Below are 23,615 nucleotides of genomic sequence, written 5' to 3' on the forward strand. Positions count from 1 at the left end.
TATACATTTCGTTTTAGCCAATCAGCAAGTTTGTTTACATTTTTAGTAACCCAATCAGAAATGCATAAACTTTGATCGTTCATGTAAAGGCAACACCTAAAGCCATGTTACACGGTGCAATTTTTCTTTGCAATGCAATTCTTCTTTTGAGAGATGTAAATTTGGCAGCTACCAAACTTTTGTCTTTATTGCACCCCATGACGTTTCTTACACTTACATTTCGAAGACTCTTTGCTAATTTACATCTTTTAAAAGTGGAATAAAATTGCATTGCAAGTTGGAAGAAAAATTGCACCGTGTAAAGGGGCCTTTAACATTCAAAATATTAGCTTTTGTTAGCTACTAGAAGTTTTATTGTACTATTGTGCTAAATAACCATATGAATTTTAATTAATATCATCATATTTTAATACATCTGATACACCCTGCATGTAAACCTGTAAGACGACTCGCTCGCCTTAATATAAGGTACAGCGGCATATCGAGGGAAAATATTCTTCTGAAATCGGTAAAGATAATGAAATCGAATGAGGATCGAATGTCTTCCTTATGACGAACGTATCCACGCTAAAGTTTTCGAAGAAAGTTTTTGTTTACGAAGGACTTGTTTACATCGACATGCATGTCGCTATATTTTACCGCTTGCAGATAATTATGCATGGTTTTGTTGACAAAAATCGGATGACGTGTGGAGAACAATTGATAATGTGATATGACATAATATACATTTTAAAATTCTTTCTTGACTGTCAATGACTGAATTTGAAGTTGCAAAAAATTGTTTTGAAGATCGACACGCCGCCATCTTTTTTGTAAATTGAAAAATTGAAAACGCTAAACGTGAACCTGCTCAGGAATTTATGAAACGCTTCGTTTGATGTCGGGTAACCAGGATCATGTAAACAGACCCATGGGGAGAAATTGCCGCATTTTTGTTGTGTGGACGGCACAATGAATAATTAACAATCCCTAGCGAAAAAGCTATGACGAGTATCCTTTTATATTGTCATGCTAAATGTTTTTGCTTTAGGATTGTCAGTAAAGTCATGAAATGCGGAACTTCAAGGACTAGGAGCATTCGTGATTTATCATCTTTCGTCTAAGCTCAAATCGCTTGGTAAAAGAGAAGATGTCTTGGTTATTTCATTTTCATCGATGCTTAGTTTTATGTGGTGTGTCATTGCTGGTGATAAAAGGTGTGAATTGCCTAATATAGATATACCTGTCGAGCGTTGCTTTGATTTCATGATTCCAACATATGAATACAAGACTGCATGTATTAGTTGTTAAAACATCAGTGTGAACCACACACAGCTTGTTTGTTTAAATATTTGAAATTTGACTGAGTGGTTATCAAGAACTGACTTGGGATGATAAGTTTATTTGATACATTGGTCAATACAAGGCTATACAAGTCAAATATTAGCTTGTAAACCTTGAAATGAATTACGTCAGTTTATTCATTTAGTCATTTATTACAGCGGGGCATTTCAATAAAGACACACAATAGAGCGATTGATACGTGGCAAATAAGTCTCGACTTATTTTTCCTCGTGTAAATGGCCCTAATGATTCTAGGATGTAAGAATATCAAGATAAACTGACGCATGCATGTGTCCTCAAAAAAAACTCGACTTATCAAACGAGTTTAATTAATATAGCGGTATAATTGATCGATGAAATACTGTAGAATTAATCATGGATGAAATACAATATGAAATATTCAGTTTCTCACGGTTGCGGTCGAATGAATGCGACAACTTTACATAATATTGAGTCCAACGATTTAATTTTTACATAGCGAATATTATTTTCTTTTCTGATTATCACCATAGCTTGAAATAATCACATACGGTATATAACCTAGCTGGTATATGGCATTCTGATTAGCTTGCCTGAGAAATGTAAACAAATTTGGTGATTAGTCAGCCCCGCGATTTTTTCACTCCCCCCCCACGTGTGGTCCCACGCACCTGCGCGACGCACACGCACGCCATTTTCAAATCTTTCAAAGCGCCTGGGTACGAGGCTGGTGATTAGATCAATCATTCCTTCAATCACATATCGGAATATAATCTGGTATTTGTTTATCGGTATTCATGCCCACAGGGCAGCAGCTGCCACTGACCTTAGATGTTCTGTAGAACGAGTGAGGACCACTGAGCTATATAATAATTCCTGGAGGACCGGCTCCTGATCAGAAAGTGAAGCAAAAAACATGGCGGATTTTGAGCTTTGTGACGTCACCTGGTCCCCTTTGCCCATGGTAATTACCACTGACATACCGCGATACAAAGTGAAAAACTATGTGTATCCCTCCTGGTCTTTACGAAAATATTTTTGATTTTCGGTAAAGATTTTTTTCGTATTTCCTCTAAAAAAGATTAAATTGTTTATCTTTTTCCCTGTTCAACAAAGTAAACGGGGAAGCGGCTTCTTGCTCTACATATGACGTTGTGAATGGCTTAATTCACTTATCGGGAAAGCTATTTTTGCCTCAGGTGAGCCAGTTTTCAAATTATTTTTTTTTTGAACTTTTTTGCCTTCGGACTACTATAGTATAAACAACTGCAAAAGCGTCAACGATAAAAAGTTATTTGCTTTTATTAGCCTTTTTGACCTTTGGTACGTGACTTAATTACGATAGGATTCATAGGAAAACTTTTTTGTGTCAGGCAAATGTTATCAATAGTTAATCTTTTGAATTTTGAGGTGCTGACTGCTGATACAAAATATTTCACTCCACTTCAGATTCAACCTTTGGTAGACTTGTAGTGGCTGTTAAAGGTCTAATATGTTATCTTGTTTGCCTTGTCAAAAGTCAATTTATCATGGTTTAATGGACTTCTTGCACCTTGTTTATAATAAATGTACATTTAATTTACTCTTAATGTTGATTAGTATTATTGTTATTCTCTCTGGGTGCAGAGTACTGTATATATTGAGTACAGTTAATCTTAAAAAGATCTCCATTTTTCAGGATGAAGATGCTATAGAATTCAACAAGAGATGGCTTGTTATGCAAATTAGTGGAACATTGTACTGATAATTTTACTATATAGACTTGTTGGCTGTTGTTGTCTGTTGTTGGCTGTTGTTGGCTGACATTTTTTTACAATGGTTTTTCAGATTAAAAATAATAAATAAATGCATAAAAACATGCATTAATTGAGCAGTGTGTCTTCAATCTGCAAAAACTTTTATAATTTCCTGGACAATGCATTTCCCCCCCACACCATTAAAGGGCTAAAATTATTGTTCTAATCAGGGTTTTTGGATGATAGACTGACTAATGGAGCCTATGGAGGGGTGAACAAGCACAGTTGCATTTTTGTGAATTCATTAGGCTATTATATTTGTACTACTCCTGCTATTAGGTATAATTTCATATCAAATGCAAATCATCAATGACTTTTCTTAGGTCACACAGGGACACCTTTACAAGGTTTAAACTAAGGTGCATTACAAAAAGTCAGATTGGTATCCATAAAAGACACTAAAAAATTATGACAATGCCAAAAAAACTCAAGCATTTCTAAAATTTTACACAGTAATGTATATTGAAATTGAAAACAAAGAAAAGAGAAAAAACCTGTTAGCTTCATATCATTGTAAAATTTTCGACTTTCGTCCACGTATCAAATATTTTATATGTTCGCCCAATATTTGTTTGTTTCGGCATTTGCAAAAACAGTACCTATGACTTGTACATAACCGAAATAAACGCTTTATTACGGGTTAGGTAAAAAATATATCGAAAAAAACAGAACAACAAGGTTTCACGGCAGTCGGAAGAAACAAAATATTCATAAAAACCAGGGGGGGAATCTACTGTAGCGGGCTCAGAATTGAGCCTGGTCAGTGGTAATTACCATGGGCAAAGGGGACCAGGTGACGTCAAAGTGACGTCACAGAGGCCAAAATCCGCCATGTTTTTTGCTTCACTTTTTGAGCAAAAAACATTAGGAGCCGGTCCTCCAGGAATTATTATATAGCTCAGTGGTGAGGACTTGCATGCCCTCTGGCAGCCATTTTCTTTCCCGCTATGTATACCAATGTCATAGTTAGATTCTTGTTATTAGATGTAATTATTATGCGCGCATTAAAACGTGCTGGGGCCGGTATCAGTAAATCAGTAAATCAGACGAGTTTCAGAAACATCAGGGGGCGGTTGTATCAAGCCCGTTTAGCTTAAACGGTGGATAAGTCAAAATTAAATAACACTCTTACATCTCTCTTGAATGAGTGAACTTGAATATTATGCACTGAATATGTAGTTGTAAACAGTATCTTTGTATTATGGTTAAAAACATTTAGTTTGCTTGTTGAATAATAAAACAATAGACTTGCTTTCTATTTTGAGCTTATCCACCGTTTAAGCTAAACGGGCTTGATACAACCGGCCCCTGATCTATTGTTAAAAATATGTTCTCCTGCATATGTGCCTATGAGAATATAAGCTTCCTCTCCCACACGAAGAATGAAATTACCCTTTCATAAAATTTAGGCCCGCCGCCCTGAGCTGTTTAGGTGGCCATGAGTTCATGACACATTTTATGTTCGCAGGTTGTCGCTGTTTTTTTCTCAGACACACCAGTTCTGGAAAGTGTATTGCAGTTGAAAAAGCCTCTTTTTGGAGTAATGATTATGCACATCGATATTGGGCTGTGCTGTCTGATTGCTTGAGTGTTAGTGCGCAACTGCAATATTGGCCAAATTCAGAAGCGGTGCATAACATGGCGAGGAAGGGGACGCTTGTACTCCTCGATGGTGGTAGATACAAACAACGCTTGGTCATTTTTGACTCCACAAAGTATCCAAATTTTGGACGTGATGTGAGACATAGCATGAAACAAAGAGATGCTGGAGCTTTATTTTTTTACAATACCAAGACTGACTCGTGTGCTCAACCTGATGCCAATCAGAAATATATCATCCGGAAAAAGGATGGATGCGACGACACAGAAGAACAACAAAAGTTCACATTCGGTAAGATTCTACATCTCGATAAAGAAACGGTTTCAACCAAGATGACGTCTTTCTATATCCGGCTAAAATAGACAAATTGTGGATTTATATACGGATGATATTCTCACAAATTAATCTATTTATTTCATAGGATACATCAAATTTTTTTCCCAAAAATGCAAAAAATTAAATTGTGCCACATGTGCATGTCCCATCACGGCGCATGAGGCCTTGCAGATAAGGGTCTGGGGCAAACTAACCACCTTGTTCCACTCCAAGAAGCAGGGGCCTACATAGTTAAGTATTTCCATTCTATGTCAGGTTCAGTGACGCAGTTTGGTGACAAAATAAAAGATGTTCATTGTTCTCCAATACAACGTATGGTGATCCACAAAGCTCATTATGGTGATTTCAATAAAAGCGGGACATTTGATGTGAATGCAACTCTTGATGCGCAGTGTAGTGGACAAGCAAGTTGTGAAGTGAAATCTCTTTGTGCTGGAAAAAGATCTTGCGAACTGACCGTTGACAATAATTTACTGTCATCACATTATTGTTCTGACACAACGAAAGAACTTTTTATCGAGTACACTTGTGTGGATAACTATATTAACCCCATAATAAAAGGTAATAATGCACCTGATACTTATAAGTGATAAAACATGCACACGAGTTTATTAAAGAAAATTTATTCTCGTTGTCTTAACTAGTACTAATATAAAGAACGTTGAGTATAAACTTTTCCAGGCGTAATTTTATGCACCACACGGGAAACATCGTGGTCAATATGGTTTGTCAATCAGTACACGTAATTTTCTGTAATTTTCCTTTAAGTCCCATGTGGCTGCTAGGCTAGTTGAAGTTTAATTGTAAAATATATTCGTTTTGAAAAGAGCGTCATTATACCCCATCTCCATACCATTCCTATTTTCACGCGTAATTATATGCTTATATGCTCACATGTACACTCACACAATCTATCACTACCTTGTTCAAGTATGCCATGATAAAATAAACCTCGTTGCATAGAATCTTTCCTGGGAATGTGGTTGTAATACGAGCATTGCAGTGCCTCTTTTCTAGTTATAGTTTTCTTGTACTGGTAGGTCCAGATGGAACTATTTTCAATAAATTGATGGTCTCGACAACTTAATTGCATTGCGGTATATTCCAGATGTCATTTGTCATGTTTTCGTTCTAGCGTCCAACATAAGACTATCAAAGTCCCCCAACGAAGGTTTCATTGAAGTGAAGAATTACACAACGTGGAGAAAGGTTATTGAGGAGAATTGGGATAAGAATCGTCAAAAAATGCTGTGTGAACACCTGGGATTTAGCGAAACGGGCGCTAATACTATTAGAAACATGGAGATAGCTGCAAATGAAGAAATTGCATCTGGAGATTTGATGTGTTATAACACAGGATCAAGTGGAACATCCTGTTGTGTCGATCTTGTTCCCTCTACAACGACTTCAAATGTTAATATATCGTATGCTAAGTGTGAGTATAATAGTTAAAGCTCTTTTCCACTCGTCGCAAAGTCAAACTCGCTGCCAGTGTTTGAATCAAAATAATTGAATTGTCGAACATTGTGATTAATTGGACGAAATTACACGCAGCTGGCTTGCGGGTTGTTTTTTGCAATGAGTGAGTGTAAGCCTTTAGAACTTTGGGTTTGTAGAGGTTGCGGGTATTTTCTTTAACACTCAGGTAATAGTTTGGCTAAAATAATTTGTCTTAATGTCTTACGTTATTTCCACTCTAGGTAAGATATGCGATAAACCAGCGTTACTCCAAGACGAAAGTACTTTTGCAGACTCTGTGTTTTCTGGTAGTGGCTCTTCTGGTTATAGCAATGCAAGATTCACCAAAGATGGTTGGTGTACCCAGACACCACAAACACATTATCTTTTGATTGATCTTTTGAAAGACTATCACATCACACGAGTCGTGACAATGGGTAACAAAGATCAGACAAAGTGGAGTAATCAATACACAATGACATACAATAACGATGACAGCTTTAGCAATAGCAGACAGGTATTTACAATTATTGGTATATCCATGATTATTTGTCGCTTTATAATTATTGTATGTTGTCATATATATCTATAATCCTAATAATAATCCTAAATTCCCGGATTAAGAAGGTCACACTAATCCCTGTCTTAAGAACCTTAAGAGTGTTGTCGATCAATTGACCATTCCTATCTCAATCCATAATCCTGAAAACCTCAACAACATTAAGACAGACACTTTAATCCAGTTTAGTTAGTACTGAGGAAATTATTTTGTTCAACTATACTCATATTATGATAATCATAATCATATTCACACGATATTCGTGTATTATACATTTTTTATATTTCGTATTCTCAGGTGATCATCGGAAACCAAAACGGCTATCAAGCTTCGAGAACAGCTTTCAATATTTACAACGTGAGACATATCAAAATACAATCAACTGGAACAAATGATTTTTGTCTGAGAATAGAACTCTGTGGAGAAGGTAAACATAAAAATACGGGAAAGAGTGAATGCACTGGTTGCTTACTAACCTTTGCATTGTTTCATTTTAGTCCAAATGCCTGCTCCTGTACTGGATATTAAAGTTACACCATCGAATACCTCGGCAGATGTCACGTGGAAGATACCAGAACCTAAAGACTCAAGTTACATAACGAAATACAATATTTTCATCAACGGAAAACTTCAATACAGAATATCCAGAGAGAAATATGACAATAAATTTACTATTCGTGGACTTATACCATACACTGACTATAAAGTTGAGATTGGAACAAAAGATGGTTCAGGAGAGAAAGGCAGTAAAGTTTCTGTAGATTTTAAAACCAAGGAAGGAGGTAAAATATACGAAGGATAAATTTAAGGATTTGAAATGACATCAAACTCCTTGGATTGTATTGAATATCGATATTTTGATCCACTTTCAGGACTTTATCAGTATCAATAATTTCTATTTTTCCTCAATCCAGTTCCTAGTGGTCCTCCAATGAATGTGACCTATACATTCCAAAGTAAATATTCAATAGAATTATCCTGGATGCCTCCAGAAAGCGATCTACGTAATGGAATACTGACAGGCTATCAAGTTTGTTATTCTTCCCAAACAATGTCAACTAGTCCGAAGTGTACTCAAACGAATACGACATTGTCTTATACTATCGATAATCTTAAACCATCGACAAAGTATATTGTGACTGTTGCGGCTGGTACAAGTGTTGGTTTTGGCAACAAAAGTGCGAAAATCATTGAAACGACAAATGAAGGTATCAGCCTGTTTACAAAGTCGTGATTTTATTTTATATTCGTACTTGTTTAAAGCTCCTAGGAACCTTTGATTACCCATTTAAATCTTAAATTGTTGTGAATTTTCTGAGACATATCAGACTAACTCCATGTCGTTTACGATAACTAAATTTTTTTTAGATCTCCTTATCAAGGCTTTCTTATTGGACCAGGAACTGGTCCCTAACCGCTGCTAATCTTGTTGTTGTTGTTGTTGTTGTTGTTGTTGTTGTTGTTGTTGTTGTTGTTGTTGTTGTTGTTGTTGTTGTTGTTGTTGTTGTTGTTGTTGTTGTTGTTGTTATTGTTGTTAGGGGGCGAGGGTCTTAAAAAAACCCCTAAGGCTCTACCATTACTTGTTTGATCGGAATGAAACTTGGCACAATTTTTCTAAGCAATATTCCGCATCGATTGAAGGAGTTCGAATTTTTACTTTTGACCGTTGAAGCAAGTTACAAGCAATTCTTGACTATATGTGCAGCAAATAATATATACATATAATTAATATTCAGCCTATATATCATTAATATTCAGCCTATATATAAGAATACGCGTATATATAATATTATATATATATATATATATATATATATATATAATTATATATATATACACGATTAGAAATAAATTGTCCTCTCTATTGTTGTAAATACAATGCAGTTCAGAAACTCGATCACGCAGTTCCTGGTCCACTATAGTACGATCGTACTTGTTTATTGACTACCTTATGATTTGCATACATTACATGCAAATTCACGTAATTTAAAATACAGTTGCTCACTTCAATGAATTGTTATTTATCATATTTACATAGGGCCAGTCAATCTAATCGCCTCCTCGTTTTACACTTTGACTGTAAACATACCAAAACCACAGGAATATATCAAGTAAGTTTTTTGTTTGACCACTGATTTACTCCATTTAGCCAATGGATCCTGCATGCTTATTGAATTCATTAAACCATTCTGCTTTTTAGATACATTAAAATACAATTTTTAGCACTTTGGTACATTCTATGTATCCAGACGCAAGCCAAGATTTCGGGGAAGGGGGAGGGGGGTAGGCAGCATAACTTAGGTGGGGTAAGGGTATCAGTGTGACGCGAGACAAGGTTCATGCTAGACATTCTGGGCGGGATTTTCTGGCATTAACGATGGACATTTCGATGCGCAAGATCGCATAGAGATTTTTTGGCATTTTTGACGGGATAAAAATGATGCACTTTATTTTCTCAGAAGGGACCCATATACTCAGGACCCTAAACCTCTATTTGTATTCAATTTAATAGACCGTCTTTATATCATTTAATGCTTTAGAGAAGTTATGGTCATCGTGCAAAGTTCTGGGAATGATCAAGTTTCAAGCAAAGACATTAAAACAAGTGATCTCAAAAATTTCCAGCCAAACACACGGGATCCCTACATCACTGCTTATTTAAAAGCTGATGTTTTACCCTTGATGTTCGTAATAGGAGATGGCAAGAGTTACAGATCTGAAGAAGAGACTTACCACAACCAACCCTTAACGGCAAATTCATATTATGTCGTGTTCTTAAGGTTTTTTGAAAGTCAAGTATGTAGCTAAAAAAATATTCATATCCAAAACTTCAAACTGTTCAGTTGCAGAGCGTTGTTCATCCATGCATTACTATCTAGAAAGTGTGATACAACGCATATATACTTTTTAGGATTCATACTACTCGACAGAGTGGAGTGATAGTATTCACACAATGGGAAGACCTTCAAGTAACTGATTACCTGAGTCCTGAAATTCAAACCTTTTCATTGTTTTTTGAATGATCTTATCTGTGTTCTTCGTTTCTTGATAATTTTTTGTTTACAAACTGATAAACATCTTAAATCTTTTAGATAGAAGTGGAAACCTGTCAGTTCACGAGTGTACGGAAGACAAAACCCGACTTGATCTCCTTATACCACTGAGTATTCTAGCATTGTGCCTTCTTCTCTCGTTTGGCGTAATAATATATCTATCTCGTCGTCAAAACAGCTATTCTAGCTCTGAAGGAGTTGGCCAAACAATGGAGCTGGGTAAATAAACCATATTTTACTTTACGGGTATTTTAGGATTTATGAAGGAGAAGAATTGCTGTCATTGTTCGAGCTACAAATCGAATTTCTTTCGTCTTCGCTTACCTTTTTGATATCATTTCTTTTCGTTCAAAATCAGCCACAATCCTATTGCATGTGCTGTTTAAATGTCTGTCTTTTAATCTGTTAGTTTCCATTTAATATTTTTATCTCTTAGATTCCATTCAAAAACCTACCAATCGGCAGACTGAAAATGCGAACGACCGTGTCCCTGTGTACGAGATTCCAGACGAAATTGAGCGAAATGAGGCTCCACACGAGACAGACATAGGACTGGAATCATCGGATTACATGCCGTTGAATGACAACAGAGAACCAGCAAACGTTTATCAGTCACTGCAAACCCCCGGGACCAATAATGGTCAAAGTCATCCCAAGGGGAGTGGTGAATCAATGGAATACGAAAATGTTGCTTTCAATTGAGATTTTAATTCCTACTGATATATTTACTAAAAATGCATGTATTGCTGAACACCCTGCACATATATAACACTTAAAATTCGAGTCATCAGACCATTTGCTGATTTTTTTATTCAAGGACGTGCGAAATTAAATTATCCGCATTAACAATACACTTAAGTTATTCCTTCTTCACTTTTATTAAATATGTAAAATTTCGTCCATCAGCTTAGGGCGTGAATACCACAGGCGCTTTTTCTCGGCGAAATGCGAAATATTTTTGAATTTCGACTACTTGAATAAATTAATTCAGGCAGGCGAAATATTTCGCATTTCGCTTGAAAAGTTTAGCACGTAGAAAATGTTCACTTTGTGAGCTACAGAATTAAAAGTTTTAGTGTACTATTAGGCTCAATAATAACCATATGAATTTTAATTGTCTTTTTTTGATACATCTGATACACCCTGCATGTAAACCTGTAAGACGACCCGCTCGCCCTAATATAAGGTACAGCAGCATATCGCAGAAAAATATTCTTCTGAAATCGGTAATGATAATGAAATCGAATGAGGATCGAATGTCGTCCTACTTACAAACGTATGTAAGACAGCAAAGTGAAGTTTTCTAAGAAAAGTTTTCCTTCTGCGAAGGACTTATGTTTATATTAACATGTCGCTATTACTACAGGTCGCTATATATCTACCACTTTTAGATACTTATGCATCATGCATGGCTTTATCGGCTTTGTTGACAAAAATAGGGCAACGTGTGGAGAACACACTCGTCAAAAGGAAGTCTGTCCTCGCGAAATTAATCATTGGATCTGACATAATATACATTTTAAAATTCTTTCACAAATTTTAAGTTGCAAGAAATTGTTTTGAAGATCAACACGCCGCCATCTTTAATTGTAAAGGCTGGTTTTCGTTGTAAAATTTGTTGTAATTCACATGCATGTCGTAATCCCTTGTAATCATATAGTTGTAATTCGTTGTTATGCAAAATCCGACATGAAAACCGAACTACAACAAACTACAACTGAATTATAATGGTATGGGAATTTCGACGAATTATGAAAACCATGCATCCTTCACGGCGATCTGCGTGACCAGGCGTGGGTTGCTAGGCATTGTATTTCAGGCTTGAAACACAAGGCTTGCGCCAGTATGACCATGACCAATGTTTGTACGGCACCATTCCATTTTAACTGCAGCCCAAAAAGGAAAAGCAAAGCTTAATATATAATATATATACTAAATATGTGCATGTTTAGAATCATATATGAGTAGAGTGCTCAATATATCAAAGTAAAAAGCTAATGAGACGATATAAAATACAATAAACTTGCTTTAGTTCATATATGATTTTATTCACTACAAATTTGTTTCGTATAACAAGCAGTGCTTCATCAGGTGAATTTAAATGTCGGGTTATATAGTTGACCACATGGAAACTTTAACCCATGCAGGACACAGGTACTGGATGCATATGATTCCCGACTACGAACATTGTTTACGTGTATTTTACCGCCATGCATTGCGGTGGGTTTTTTTTTTAAAAGAGTGTATTCGCAAGTCACAACCTTTGAAGAAAGACAATTAAAACAAGAGTGATCTCAAGTCTGTTAAGATAACCCGCGATAAATTTCCACATTGGATTCTGGTAATATGTAAATGCTGCTATAAATTTTTTCGCAGTGAAAATTATATAAAATCTAACCTCTTAAAGAATAGTTATGTTAACTATATAAAAGATCACTTTATCACATTATATATTATTGAATCATTTTATTGTCCCAAGAACAGCTTTTTACTGTGTTTTTTTGGCTCAAACAACATAAAAAACTAACAAAAGTCCATGATTTCTCTTGCAGCACCTCCTGGCTCCTTCGTCGAGTCAGCCTCGAATACAATTAAACATCTGCAAACGTTGAAGGTAGAAATATGTCGATTACAAATAATTCTTTATCATTTTATATCACAGGATAAACTCATTAATGAATTATAATAATAAAACCAGTTCTTTATATAGGATCTCTCATTTATCCGTTAAGTTGTCCCTATATATCCACTGTCCATTTTTAGCGCAGAAATTATTTTTCTAATTTTCTAGTTTTTCTTGCAGCACCTCGTTCGTCGAGTCAACTTCCTACACAAACATCTCAAGACGATATAGGTAGGAATGTGTGCATGTACATTTCATGCATCAATAACTTTTTATAAGAACTAAACCTCTTTAATTACCCCCCGTAGAAACTTCATCTTTGAGTCATCTTCCAACGAGCACAACTTCACATGGTAAAGGTAAGAACATGTGTAAATATATTCTTTATATCTCGTGATTGTATAGTTTAATCCTTTCATGAACAATAAATCAGCTATAAGATCTCTTAAAAGAACTAAACATCTTTAATTTACCTCGTAGCAACTTCTTCTTTGAGTCATCTTCCAACGAGCACAACTTCACATGGTAAAGGTAAGAACGCCAGTACGTGCGTTTAAATATATTCTTTATAGCTATCTTGTGGATTGTAGTTCAACCCAACTCTTTCAAGAACAGTTGGTCACCATATTGTTTGTTCAATTATGTCCATAAAATTTAAACATTTTGCTTTTTATTTCTAGCAAGTGCTGCATCTTCTTCTCGGCTGGTATGTACTAAGTTATCATGTGCAATCCATTTTACTAATAGCATTGTGTACCTTTTTGTACCCGATTACCACTGACCAATAATAAATTCTATACTAGGTATAAATTCTAAAGTATATTAAGAACCATACAAAACACAAGAAATTATATTCGCGCCCTAAATATTCGTTTAAAGTCATCATTTAAATCTATAATCAAAAATTACTCAGCAGAATTTCCACAACTACGAAGATCAGTTATTAGTTCAGAAAGGTTTTTCGCGCCACTGATTTCCGCCACTGATTTCCGCCACTGATTCCAGCTACTGATTCCCGCCACTGATTCCCGCCACTGATTCCCGCCACTGATTCCGGCCACTGATTCCCGCCAATGATTCCCGCCAATGGTTCTCGCCAATGATTCCCGCCAATGATTCGTTCATGCAAAATTATGAAAATCAGGGATCTATATATACGCCAATCCAGGCTAAATGCAAGTTCTGTTATTTTCTCTTTAGCTTGCGTTAGCATGTCTACAACTCGTGTTGAGAATCACAAGCTCGAGGGTTTTGTTTTTTTCTCAATTTCCTATTGCACAATGCGGCATGAAGTGCTTCGCTGAGAAAGTTTGTCGATCATTTAATTTCATTCCCTCCTCGTTGAATTGTGAACTCAATAATTCAACTGAACGTTTGGGCTCAAAAAACAGCTCCTGGTGTGACATATTTCAACAGGAATGATTGATGAACGAACGTTGCAGGCCTCGTAATGATGAACATTGCAAATTGTTGTGGCAAATATGTAACTATTAAGTTTGAGAGTTGACTATTCTCAGCATTAGTCACATCCAGTATGGTTTACAAAATATTGTAGTTATCAATGATTGTGATATATCAGTAGGGATATCTGTGGTATTAACAGGTAAATGTCAAATCCATAGGGGATATGACAGGATAATTATATTATTAAGAACTATATTAACTCTCTGACAGCTTCACCGTTCATAACACTTATTAACTTAGTTTATTACATTTTTGTGATTCCTACAAGGAACTAAACTCTTTTGTGCAGTTCAAAAAACAAAAGAGATTATACTTAGGACATTTTGCATTGTCTTCATCTTGCACAAGCTTGAATATACATAAACATCAGTAGAATGATAGGACAAGTCTAGTTTAGCAAATGATTTCAGCTTGTTTTCTAGAGCATGTTTTTTCAAGACTATGTCTGTCTTTGACTGCATGTCTTTGGTCATTAGTTAATTAAATACAAAGGTTAAATTGGCAATCCTGTTCTTACAAAACAAGACCCTATGGGGGTGACCCAGTATGTTAACTCTGCGGTATATCGACTCTTCACTGTCTAATTTGTTTTAACGTTAAAATTTTATTAAATGCGTGTATACATCCAGTAAACTATGACCAAGCCAGCTGAATCATAGCCTATACGTAACATAGACGTTAAAAAAACGGTACAAATTATTCGAATATTCGTAGCCCGAATGTTGGCGGCCGCCTGCACGAAAGCCGAAAGTTATTAGTATATAGCTATAGCGTCTGCACAAAGGCTAGCTGAATCGTAAAGCCTCACGAATATTTTTCGTGAAATGCATGAGCGACCAGAAATATTTGTCGTGTCGCACAAGAATAACTGGACAGTTGTTAATGTTAAGGGGAATTGCTTCTCTACGCGAGCAGCTTAGTTGGCCTCTTAGTTCATATATTTTGTTTTTTATAATTTATCTTGCACGGGATTTGTACAAAACATCTGCCGATTCCTTGTTCCTGCTTGTTTAACTTAATAAATTAGTTTCGAGAAAGAAATAGAATACTAAATTACTGGTGTGTTTTGGCTTTCAGCAGGTCGCTCCTTCTGACAAGGCTAAAGTACCGAGATATTAAAATATATTTTCATTTCCAAACACGAAAGTCACGAAACACCCGGAGTATTGACATAAAAGTTTTAAGTTGTCTTCATTGTTCGTGTGCGAAGTCCAAGGCAAGGGTGGGGGACTTAGATCAAAAAGAGTTACATTCATGCACGAAATTTGAGGATGTATAAGAAAATGTTTTGCATGAAGACACAAATTTTCTGTTTAAGCGGGTCGCTTAATTCCTTTGATGAGTTTAGTTAAGTTTGTAATTTGAATCAAGATAAGTAAATGAGATAATTTACGTATATTACAGATAATGTATTTTTATATATTTTAACCCGAATACGATAGCGACTGAGGTAGACAGAACGATTTTAAAGATGATTTCTATCGCTTCCACAGTGGCGGATCTAGGGGTGTGCAGAAGAAATTAATATAAGGTTTAAAATCGGAACCGCATTGGCAGATTTTAATGTAAAAATACTCTTTTCAAATCTATAACAATAGCGTTGTTATTAAGATGTTTTGAATGTAAAATTAAGCTCGGTAATTTATTCTGCACACCCGTAAATCCGCCACTGGTCTACCAGGCATTCATATGTGTCATAAACACCTCGGGTGTATAAACGCAGACATTTTAGTCGCTTTTTATGGGATATATCCATGACAATATAATAGACCAAAACTCCCAAAAGTCTTGTTTGGAGTGAAAATGTGGTTGGGTTTTGTGTTAATCGTTTTTATTGGAGTTTGGCTTGAACCAGCACAAGGACAACCTAGTCGTGAGTAGATTACATTTTGTCTTTTATCTTCAGATGGTGTAATATATATCTTCATGTTACTTGAATAATCGCGCTAATATAAACGTGAAATTTAAAACTAAATGAGAAGTTTTTTCTTCTATGCATGTAGATTTCAACCTGCAAAATATTTTTTTGTGCTGAGAACTCTGAGAAATAATTACAATATTTTATATATACATATTACTGTATGACATTATAACGCCTTCGTGTATCACTTTGCGTATTATAATCGTGTTGCGTATTTCTCACGGAAAATACCATGGTAGTATTTGAATGCTTTGAGGTTAACTTTTATAACACATAATTCAGTTTAAACTATATTTTTCCTTTTCTGTGAAAGTACGCATAGTAAATTTGTGCATCGAGAACTGCAGGAACAAACTGGATGAGTGCGATCGTTTAACATTTCTACACATGGATAGCAAAGAAATTACTTTATGTGATGCTAATTGGAATGTGACAAAAATAACGGCTAACACTTTTCTTGTCCAAATGAAGAAGAACGACAGCAATGTTGCCCAGTCATGGGAGTGCGTAAACGGAAACTCGTCTGCTTTTCATGACGATAATCCGTTGAATTCAACTTTTTTTATTAAATTTTTATTAAACTAGTAAAATTAAGACGATTCTTGCAATAGTTCCTATACGGTCCACTTTACGGCCCTCTTTTAAACTTACATTACTTACATTACGTATTAAAAAAGAATATACACGAAGCCTTTACACAATCGTTAAACCAAACATCAATATTTTTTCTTGCAGTTTCTCCCTCGTCGAGTCAACTTCCTACGGAAACATCGTTAGTAGACGAAAAAGACAAAGGTGAGAAAACGAACTTTTCGGTCATTTTCATTTTGTGTTGCAATGCATCGTGGAATGGAATAGTATTTCTTTCGCTGAACATTTTGGCGAACAACAATTTTCAAAAGAACTTTGAGTTTTCTTCTTTTCGGCAAAAGCGCCATTTTTTGTATCCTCAGGTATCCTGGTGTCGGTACAATTAAGTGGAATAGATTTCGAATTTGTTTCCTGGGTTACTGTAAAGTGTCAGAATTCTAGCGCAGACCGCAGACCGCAGACGATGTTTTCTTTGACGAAATGTTCATGCGTGATCGGTTTGCACGTAAGTTTTACAGATATTTTTTTCTTTTGAAGGTATCGCCATAGATGACATTGCAGTCAACATAACTATTGATGACTTTGGGAGATTAATCACCGACACTGGGAAAAACTGCAGTATTAATAAAGAGTGGAAGAAATCGCAACCTTTCACTTTACCAGGTGACACGAGAAGTGTGACAATAAAAGCTTATAACTCGGCTTCTTCTGGTGGAATTCTCGCCTCCTTCATGCAACAACAGCGTGGTCACGGATGATTCGTGGGAATGTGCTGATATGAAAGATTGCGGGCTCTCTTGTGATGACGGGAGTTCTCAATCTGCATGGAAACCAGCCGTTTCATATGGGAGAAATGATGATGCAACAACGTCATGGCATTGGTATAACAATACCGGTAAAATAAAACACATTAAATCAAATGCTCAATGGATTTGGGTTGAGAACAACTGGGCAAAAGAAGTGTGGTGCAGAAAGACGTTCGGTAAGTTGGGTATGAATTTGAATACGTCAAATACCAATTTGAATACGTCACCCCTTGTCATTAGAAGAAATCGCGGGTGATCTCATCCGATCTCAAGTCTGTTAAAATCACCCGCGAAAAATTGCCACATTGCATTCTGGTATATGTAAATGCTGCTATTTCTCTCGCAAAGAAAGATTATATAAAGTCTAATGGAGAATAATAATGTTTATATTACATTATATATTATTTATTTATTTCATTCTCCCAGCAACAGCTTTTTATTGTTTTTTCAGCTCAAACTGACCTAAAAAACTAACAAAAGTCCATGATTTCTCTTGCAGCACGGCCTCCAACGAGTCAGCCTCGAATACAAACATCTGCAAACGTTGAAGGTGCAAATACGTGGTTTACTATAATTCTTTATCATTTTATCTCGCGGGATAAATCCGTTTATGATAAATGGGATCTCTCATTTATTCGTTAAGTTGTCCCTATATATCAACTGTCCATTTTTGGCGCAGAAATTTACTTTTTTAATTTTCTAGTTTTTCTTGCAGCACCTCGTTCGTCGAGTCAACTTTCTACACAAACATATCAACAGGATACAGGTAGGAATATGCGCATGTATATTTCATGCATCAAATATGAACTAAACATCTTCAATTTCCTCGTAGCACCTTCATCTTTGAGTCTTCCAACGAGCACAACTTCACACGGTAAAGGTAAGAGCATGTGTAAATATATTCTTTATATCTCGTGATTGTATAGTTAAATTCTTTCATAAACAATAAATCAACTAAAAGATCTCTTACAAGAACTAAACATCTTTAATTTTCCTCGTAGCAACTTCTTCGTTGAGTCATCCGACGAGCCCAACTTCAAATGGTAAAGGTAGGAACATCTGTAAATATTTCCTGCCTTTTCAGGAACAGTTGATCACAATATTGTTTGTTCAATTATGTCCATAAAATTTAAACATTTTGCTTTTTATTTTTAGGAAATGTTGCATCATCTTCTCAGGCTGGTATGTACTAATGTAATCTATAATGTACTAATCTGTGATCCATTTTACTAATGGCATAGTTTACTCTTTCGCGCCACTGATTTCCGTTAATGATTCGTTGTGAAAATCAGGGATATATATATACACGCCAATCATGCAGGCTAAATGCAAGTTCTGTTATTTTCTTTTCAGCTTGCGTTGGCATGTCTACAACTCGTGTTGAGAATCACAAGCTCAAGGGTTTTGTTTTTAAACAATTTCATGTTAAACATGTTGCACAATGCGGCATGAAGTGCTTCGCTGAGAAAGTTTGTCGATCATTTAATTTCATTCCTTCCTCGTTGAATTGTGAACTCAATAATTCAACTGAACGTTTGGGCTCAAAAAACCTCAAACCAGCTCCTGGTGTGACATATTTCTACAGGAATGATTGATGGACGAACGTTGCAAGTCTCTTAATGATGAACATTGCAAATTGTTGTGGCAAATATGTAACCATTTAGTTTTTAGAGATGACTATTCTCGGCATTAGTCACATTCAGTATAGTTTACAAAATATTGTAGATGTGATCGTTTATGATATCAGTAGGGATATCATTGGTATTTAAAAGGTAAATGTCAAAATCTATATAGGGGACATGACCGGATATATTAAGAACTATATTAACTTTGAGACAGGCAGACAGCTTTACCGTTTATAAATCTTATGAACTGTGTTTATTAGATTTTTAACAGCACGACTTGTGATTCCTACAGGGAACTAAACTCTTTTGTGCAGTTCAAAAACAAAGAAGATTATATTTAGGACATTTTGCATTGTCTTCATCTTGCACAAGTTTGAATTTATATAAACATGAGTAGAATAATAGAACAAGTATATACTTTAGCAAGTGATTTCAGCTTGTTTTCTAGAGCATGTTTTTACAAGACTACGTCTGTCTTTGACTGCATGTCTTTGGTCATCAGTTAATGAAATACAATATGTTTTAAAAAGACTATGCATGGTGTTTCTATTCTTAGGAATAGTGCAGGTTGGTCGATTAGCAGAATAAATGAGTGTAATATCAACGTTAATGTCATCATAAAACAAAAGGCCAAAAGAAAAAACAAAAGATATATTATGAGGTGTTTGACTTCTTTATTCAAAGAATCTGCCAACCTTTGCTAAGTATGCAAGCGAAGTAGACTAGAATCACACTTATCATAAAGTTTGTTTCGTACTATGATTGAAGATATTTCACGTCTTTATTAAACAATGTTCTTCGTAGTAAAATAAATCCTCGCGTAAGACATTTTATCTTACACTTGGAATACATCAAGTAGAACCTGAAAGGGTGAGGTTTTGTGAATTCAGACGACAAGACGGCAAATATTCAGCAATGACAACAATGGCGGAATACAGAGCAGGTGCTTTGAGAAGCGAACTCGCTTTCAACAACGATAGCAAATTATTTCCTACCAGGATTTGGGCTGGGTATAATCATTGTTGTATCTTCCATTAATCTAGAAGTTAAGAACAGGGCATCACAATTGTATCTCAAATTTCAATTATTTCATTGAACAATATTTCTGATACGGTTCATACACATGACTCCGCCATATTGGATTTTCAAACTTATATTGTGCTGTGCATATATTAACTTGTGTTGAATGCTTGTCAATATTTAGCAAGTTTACCACGCGGATGAAAGGATTATTCAACTTTTCGTGTCAACTTTTTGTGTCAACTTTTCATTTCTCTTCGAAAAATTTTCAATCCTAATAGCCTCCACTTAAATTTTTAGTCCAATATAGCGGTCTTCACTTAATTAAAGGTTAAATTTGCAATACTGTTGTTACAAATACAAAAGGAGACCTTGGGGGAGACCCAGTATGTTTACTTTGCAGTATATTAACTCTTCACTGTCTAATTTGTTTTCGCGTTTAGAGCGTTTAGGGCCTGTTTCAGACGTCGAACTTTTCATGTGCCGAATCGAATGCAAATGAACTTAAACAAAAACTTATTAAAAGCTCATTAACATTTGGTTCGGCACATGAAAAGTTCAGCGTCTGAAACAGGCCTAAATTTTCTTAAAGTGTGTACATCCAGCGTTTAAATTTTCTTAAATGTGTATAGCTACATTCAGCGTTTACATTTTCCTTTGAAATATGTGTGTGCACATCAATTATGTCTATGACCTGCAGATCACGTAGTATCACGAAGTTTCTACAAAACATCTGTTTCATCCAGTTCCCTGCTTGTCTAACTCAACAAATTTGCTTTGAAAACCAGATAGAATATTCAATTACTGTTGTGTTTTGGCTTTCATCAAAGGCGCTGGTGTATCTATTTGTATTTCAACCCGAAAACGTATATTATATTAGCCATCGTTTGGCATGACTTTTATCAACATATTTTAGCCATGGTTTGTCTGACTTTTATCAACATATTTTAGCCATGGTTTGGCTGACTTTTATCGACAAAAATTAGTTAAAAGATTGCCATCAAAATGATTGCCCTAGTAAGTAAACAATATTAATATTATATATGTTATAGAATCGTAATAGTATATGGCCTCGAAACTTCCGTAATGCGGTAACCATACAAAAGTTTGCAATGGTAATAGACACTGAAATCCTTTAACCACATAATTGACCTTTACTCTTTAGGTTTCCATATAAATTATATTTACTCAGCTCTGTTGCATTTCTATGTATTTACTGAATCTGAATGAGCTAGTGTGGCAATTATATCTTGATTTGAATTGGCCTTCGGTATGACCAACATACGATTCTATATGGCTGGAATCGTTTCTAACAACCGCGTTGCTTGGTATACTACATTGATATACTACTTTGGTATATATATATATATATATATATATATATATATATATAATTATATATATACCAAATATATATATATAAACAACAATTAGTCAACAGAAAATGTTCCGTCACTTTGTGAGCTACACTATTAAAAGTTTCATTGTACTATTGTTCTTATTAAGAATTTTAATTGCCTTTTTTATACATCTGATACACCCTGCATGTAAACCCGTAAGACGAACCGCTCACCCAAATATAAGGTACAGCAGCATATCGAGGAAAAATTCTTCTGAAATCGGAATCACAACAAACTATAACGAGTTATGACGCGTTGAGACCGGCGTGGGTTCATCCCTGTCTATATGGATTAATGATATGCCGAGTTATATTTTCCGGATCTCCGCAATGTTCATGACACGTACAGTCTTAAAATTGTAATCAGATCTAATTCCACAAATTGCAGTGAACAAAAACAAAGAAAACAAAGTTGAAGTAACTGTTAACATCGCTGTCCTTCTTCTACTTGAATTTTGAAAAATGCTATACGCGAATCTGCTCAGGAATTTATCGCACGCTTCGTTTGATGTCGGGTAACCATGCAGGATCATGTAAACAGACCCATAGGGATAAATTGCCGCATTCTTGTTGTGTGGATGGAACAGTGAATAATTGAAAATCCCTAGCGAAAAAAAAGCTATGACGAGTTCCGTTTATATTGTCATGCTGAATGTTTTTGCTTTGAAAACCTGAAAGTTTAATTAACCGTGCAATCTTAGGATCACGTCTGTAAAATGATGAAATGCGGAAGCTCAAGGACAAGGAGCATTCGTGATTTATCATCTCTTTCGTCTAAGCTCAAATCGCTTGGTAATGAAGATGTCTTGGTTACTTCATCGATGGTTAGTTTTATGTGGTGTGTCACTACTGGTGATTAAAGGTGAGAAGCTAGGCTGAGCAGGGGCCAGTTGTTCGAAAGGCGTTTAGCTTAAACAGTGGATAAGTTCAAAATGGAAAACAAAATCATCTCTTTATTGACAAATGAGCTGAAATATTTAATAATATTTCATTTAATAATAATAAATAGCTTAATTTTCAATGGAAGTACATATTTAATGCATAAAATACAGGTTCAGTCATTCACAAGAGGAATGAGAGTATTTTAAAATTTTGGCTTATCCACCGTGTAAGCTAAACGCCTTTCGAACACCGGCCCCTGGTTTTTCGAAAGGCATTTAGCTTAAACGGTGGATAAGTTCAAAATGGAAAACAAAGTTATCTATTTATTGAACAACTGAACAGAAATATTTCGATGTAAATAGTTTAATTTTCAAAGAAAGTACATATTTAAACACCTTACCGACTTTTTGTGCGCGCGTAGACTGAAAACAGTCTACGAGTTTAATTGGCCATATATTTGTCCATGATAGCTCTATGTGTACAAAAACATGTCTGTTATGCCAAGAAATGTTATAATAATGAATACACCAAATTTCGTTTGTTTACATTTGAGGTATATTGAGTTATTGTCTTTTGAAACAGGAAAATAGGCATTTTCGAAATATCATACCGATGTTGATCATAACAATCATCTCTGCGAGTTTGTATGGCTATATCTTTGCGCAAATTCAACATATAGACACAGAAATACCACCATTCGAATCCTTGTATAAAAATGCATCTATATATGAAATTGCGCAAGGTCGTGTAATAAACAAACAACGTTTATGGGCATATTCGGAAAGGTATCGGCTTCGGGACACAATCGATATTCTCCGGCAAATTTTACGTGCTAAAATCTCCGAGTTCCTTTATCCGTAGAGACTTTAGAGCCACGGCAATCGATTCTACATTACATATAATGCCTAGAATCGTGAATTTCTTTGGTTTACAGCAAGATCTCAGCCAGAGATATCTATGATCTCAGCCCACAGTGGCTGTGAATGACGCGCGCAAGCTTTGACGCCCTGCTATTGTTGTTGTTTTGCAATTGCGAACATGGCACTGTCGATTGACGAAATTTTTGAGCGTTTATTTGAAGAAGAACCGAATGCTAACGAGAAAGGCCTGTCTAGTGACGAAGAGGATGACCTAAACCACGTTTTAGCTGACTCGGAAAGTGATCAAAGGCAAGTATTTA

The 23,615-nt window shown here is 35.6% G+C and overlaps 1 protein-coding gene across 1 annotated transcript; it reads left to right on the forward strand.

The window, feature by feature from the left end:
* The first annotated feature begins 5,920 nt into the window (after nucleotides 1-5,920).
* On the forward strand, nucleotides 5,921-11,198 carry LOC114534666 (receptor-type tyrosine-protein phosphatase F-like). The gene is made up of 11 exons (XM_028556140.1): nucleotides 5,921-5,930; nucleotides 6,170-6,469; nucleotides 6,735-7,009; nucleotides 7,349-7,478; nucleotides 7,549-7,833; nucleotides 7,966-8,259; nucleotides 9,090-9,162; nucleotides 9,592-9,847; nucleotides 9,963-10,020; nucleotides 10,144-10,323; nucleotides 10,541-11,198. Exons 1-11 carry the CDS (start codon nucleotides 5,921-5,923, stop codon nucleotides 10,804-10,806), a joined length of 2,127 nt encoding a protein of 708 aa, XP_028411941.1. The 3' UTR covers nucleotides 10,807-11,198.
* Nucleotides 11,199-23,615: the final 12,417 nt, after the last annotated feature.

Source organism: Dendronephthya gigantea, unplaced genomic scaffold (genome assembly GCF_004324835.1).
Source record: "Dendronephthya gigantea isolate DGI-Jeju-01 unplaced genomic scaffold, DenGig_1.0 000104F, whole genome shotgun sequence".
In the NCBI taxonomy this organism is placed as follows: domain Eukaryota; kingdom Metazoa; phylum Cnidaria; class Anthozoa; order Malacalcyonacea; family Nephtheidae; genus Dendronephthya; species Dendronephthya gigantea.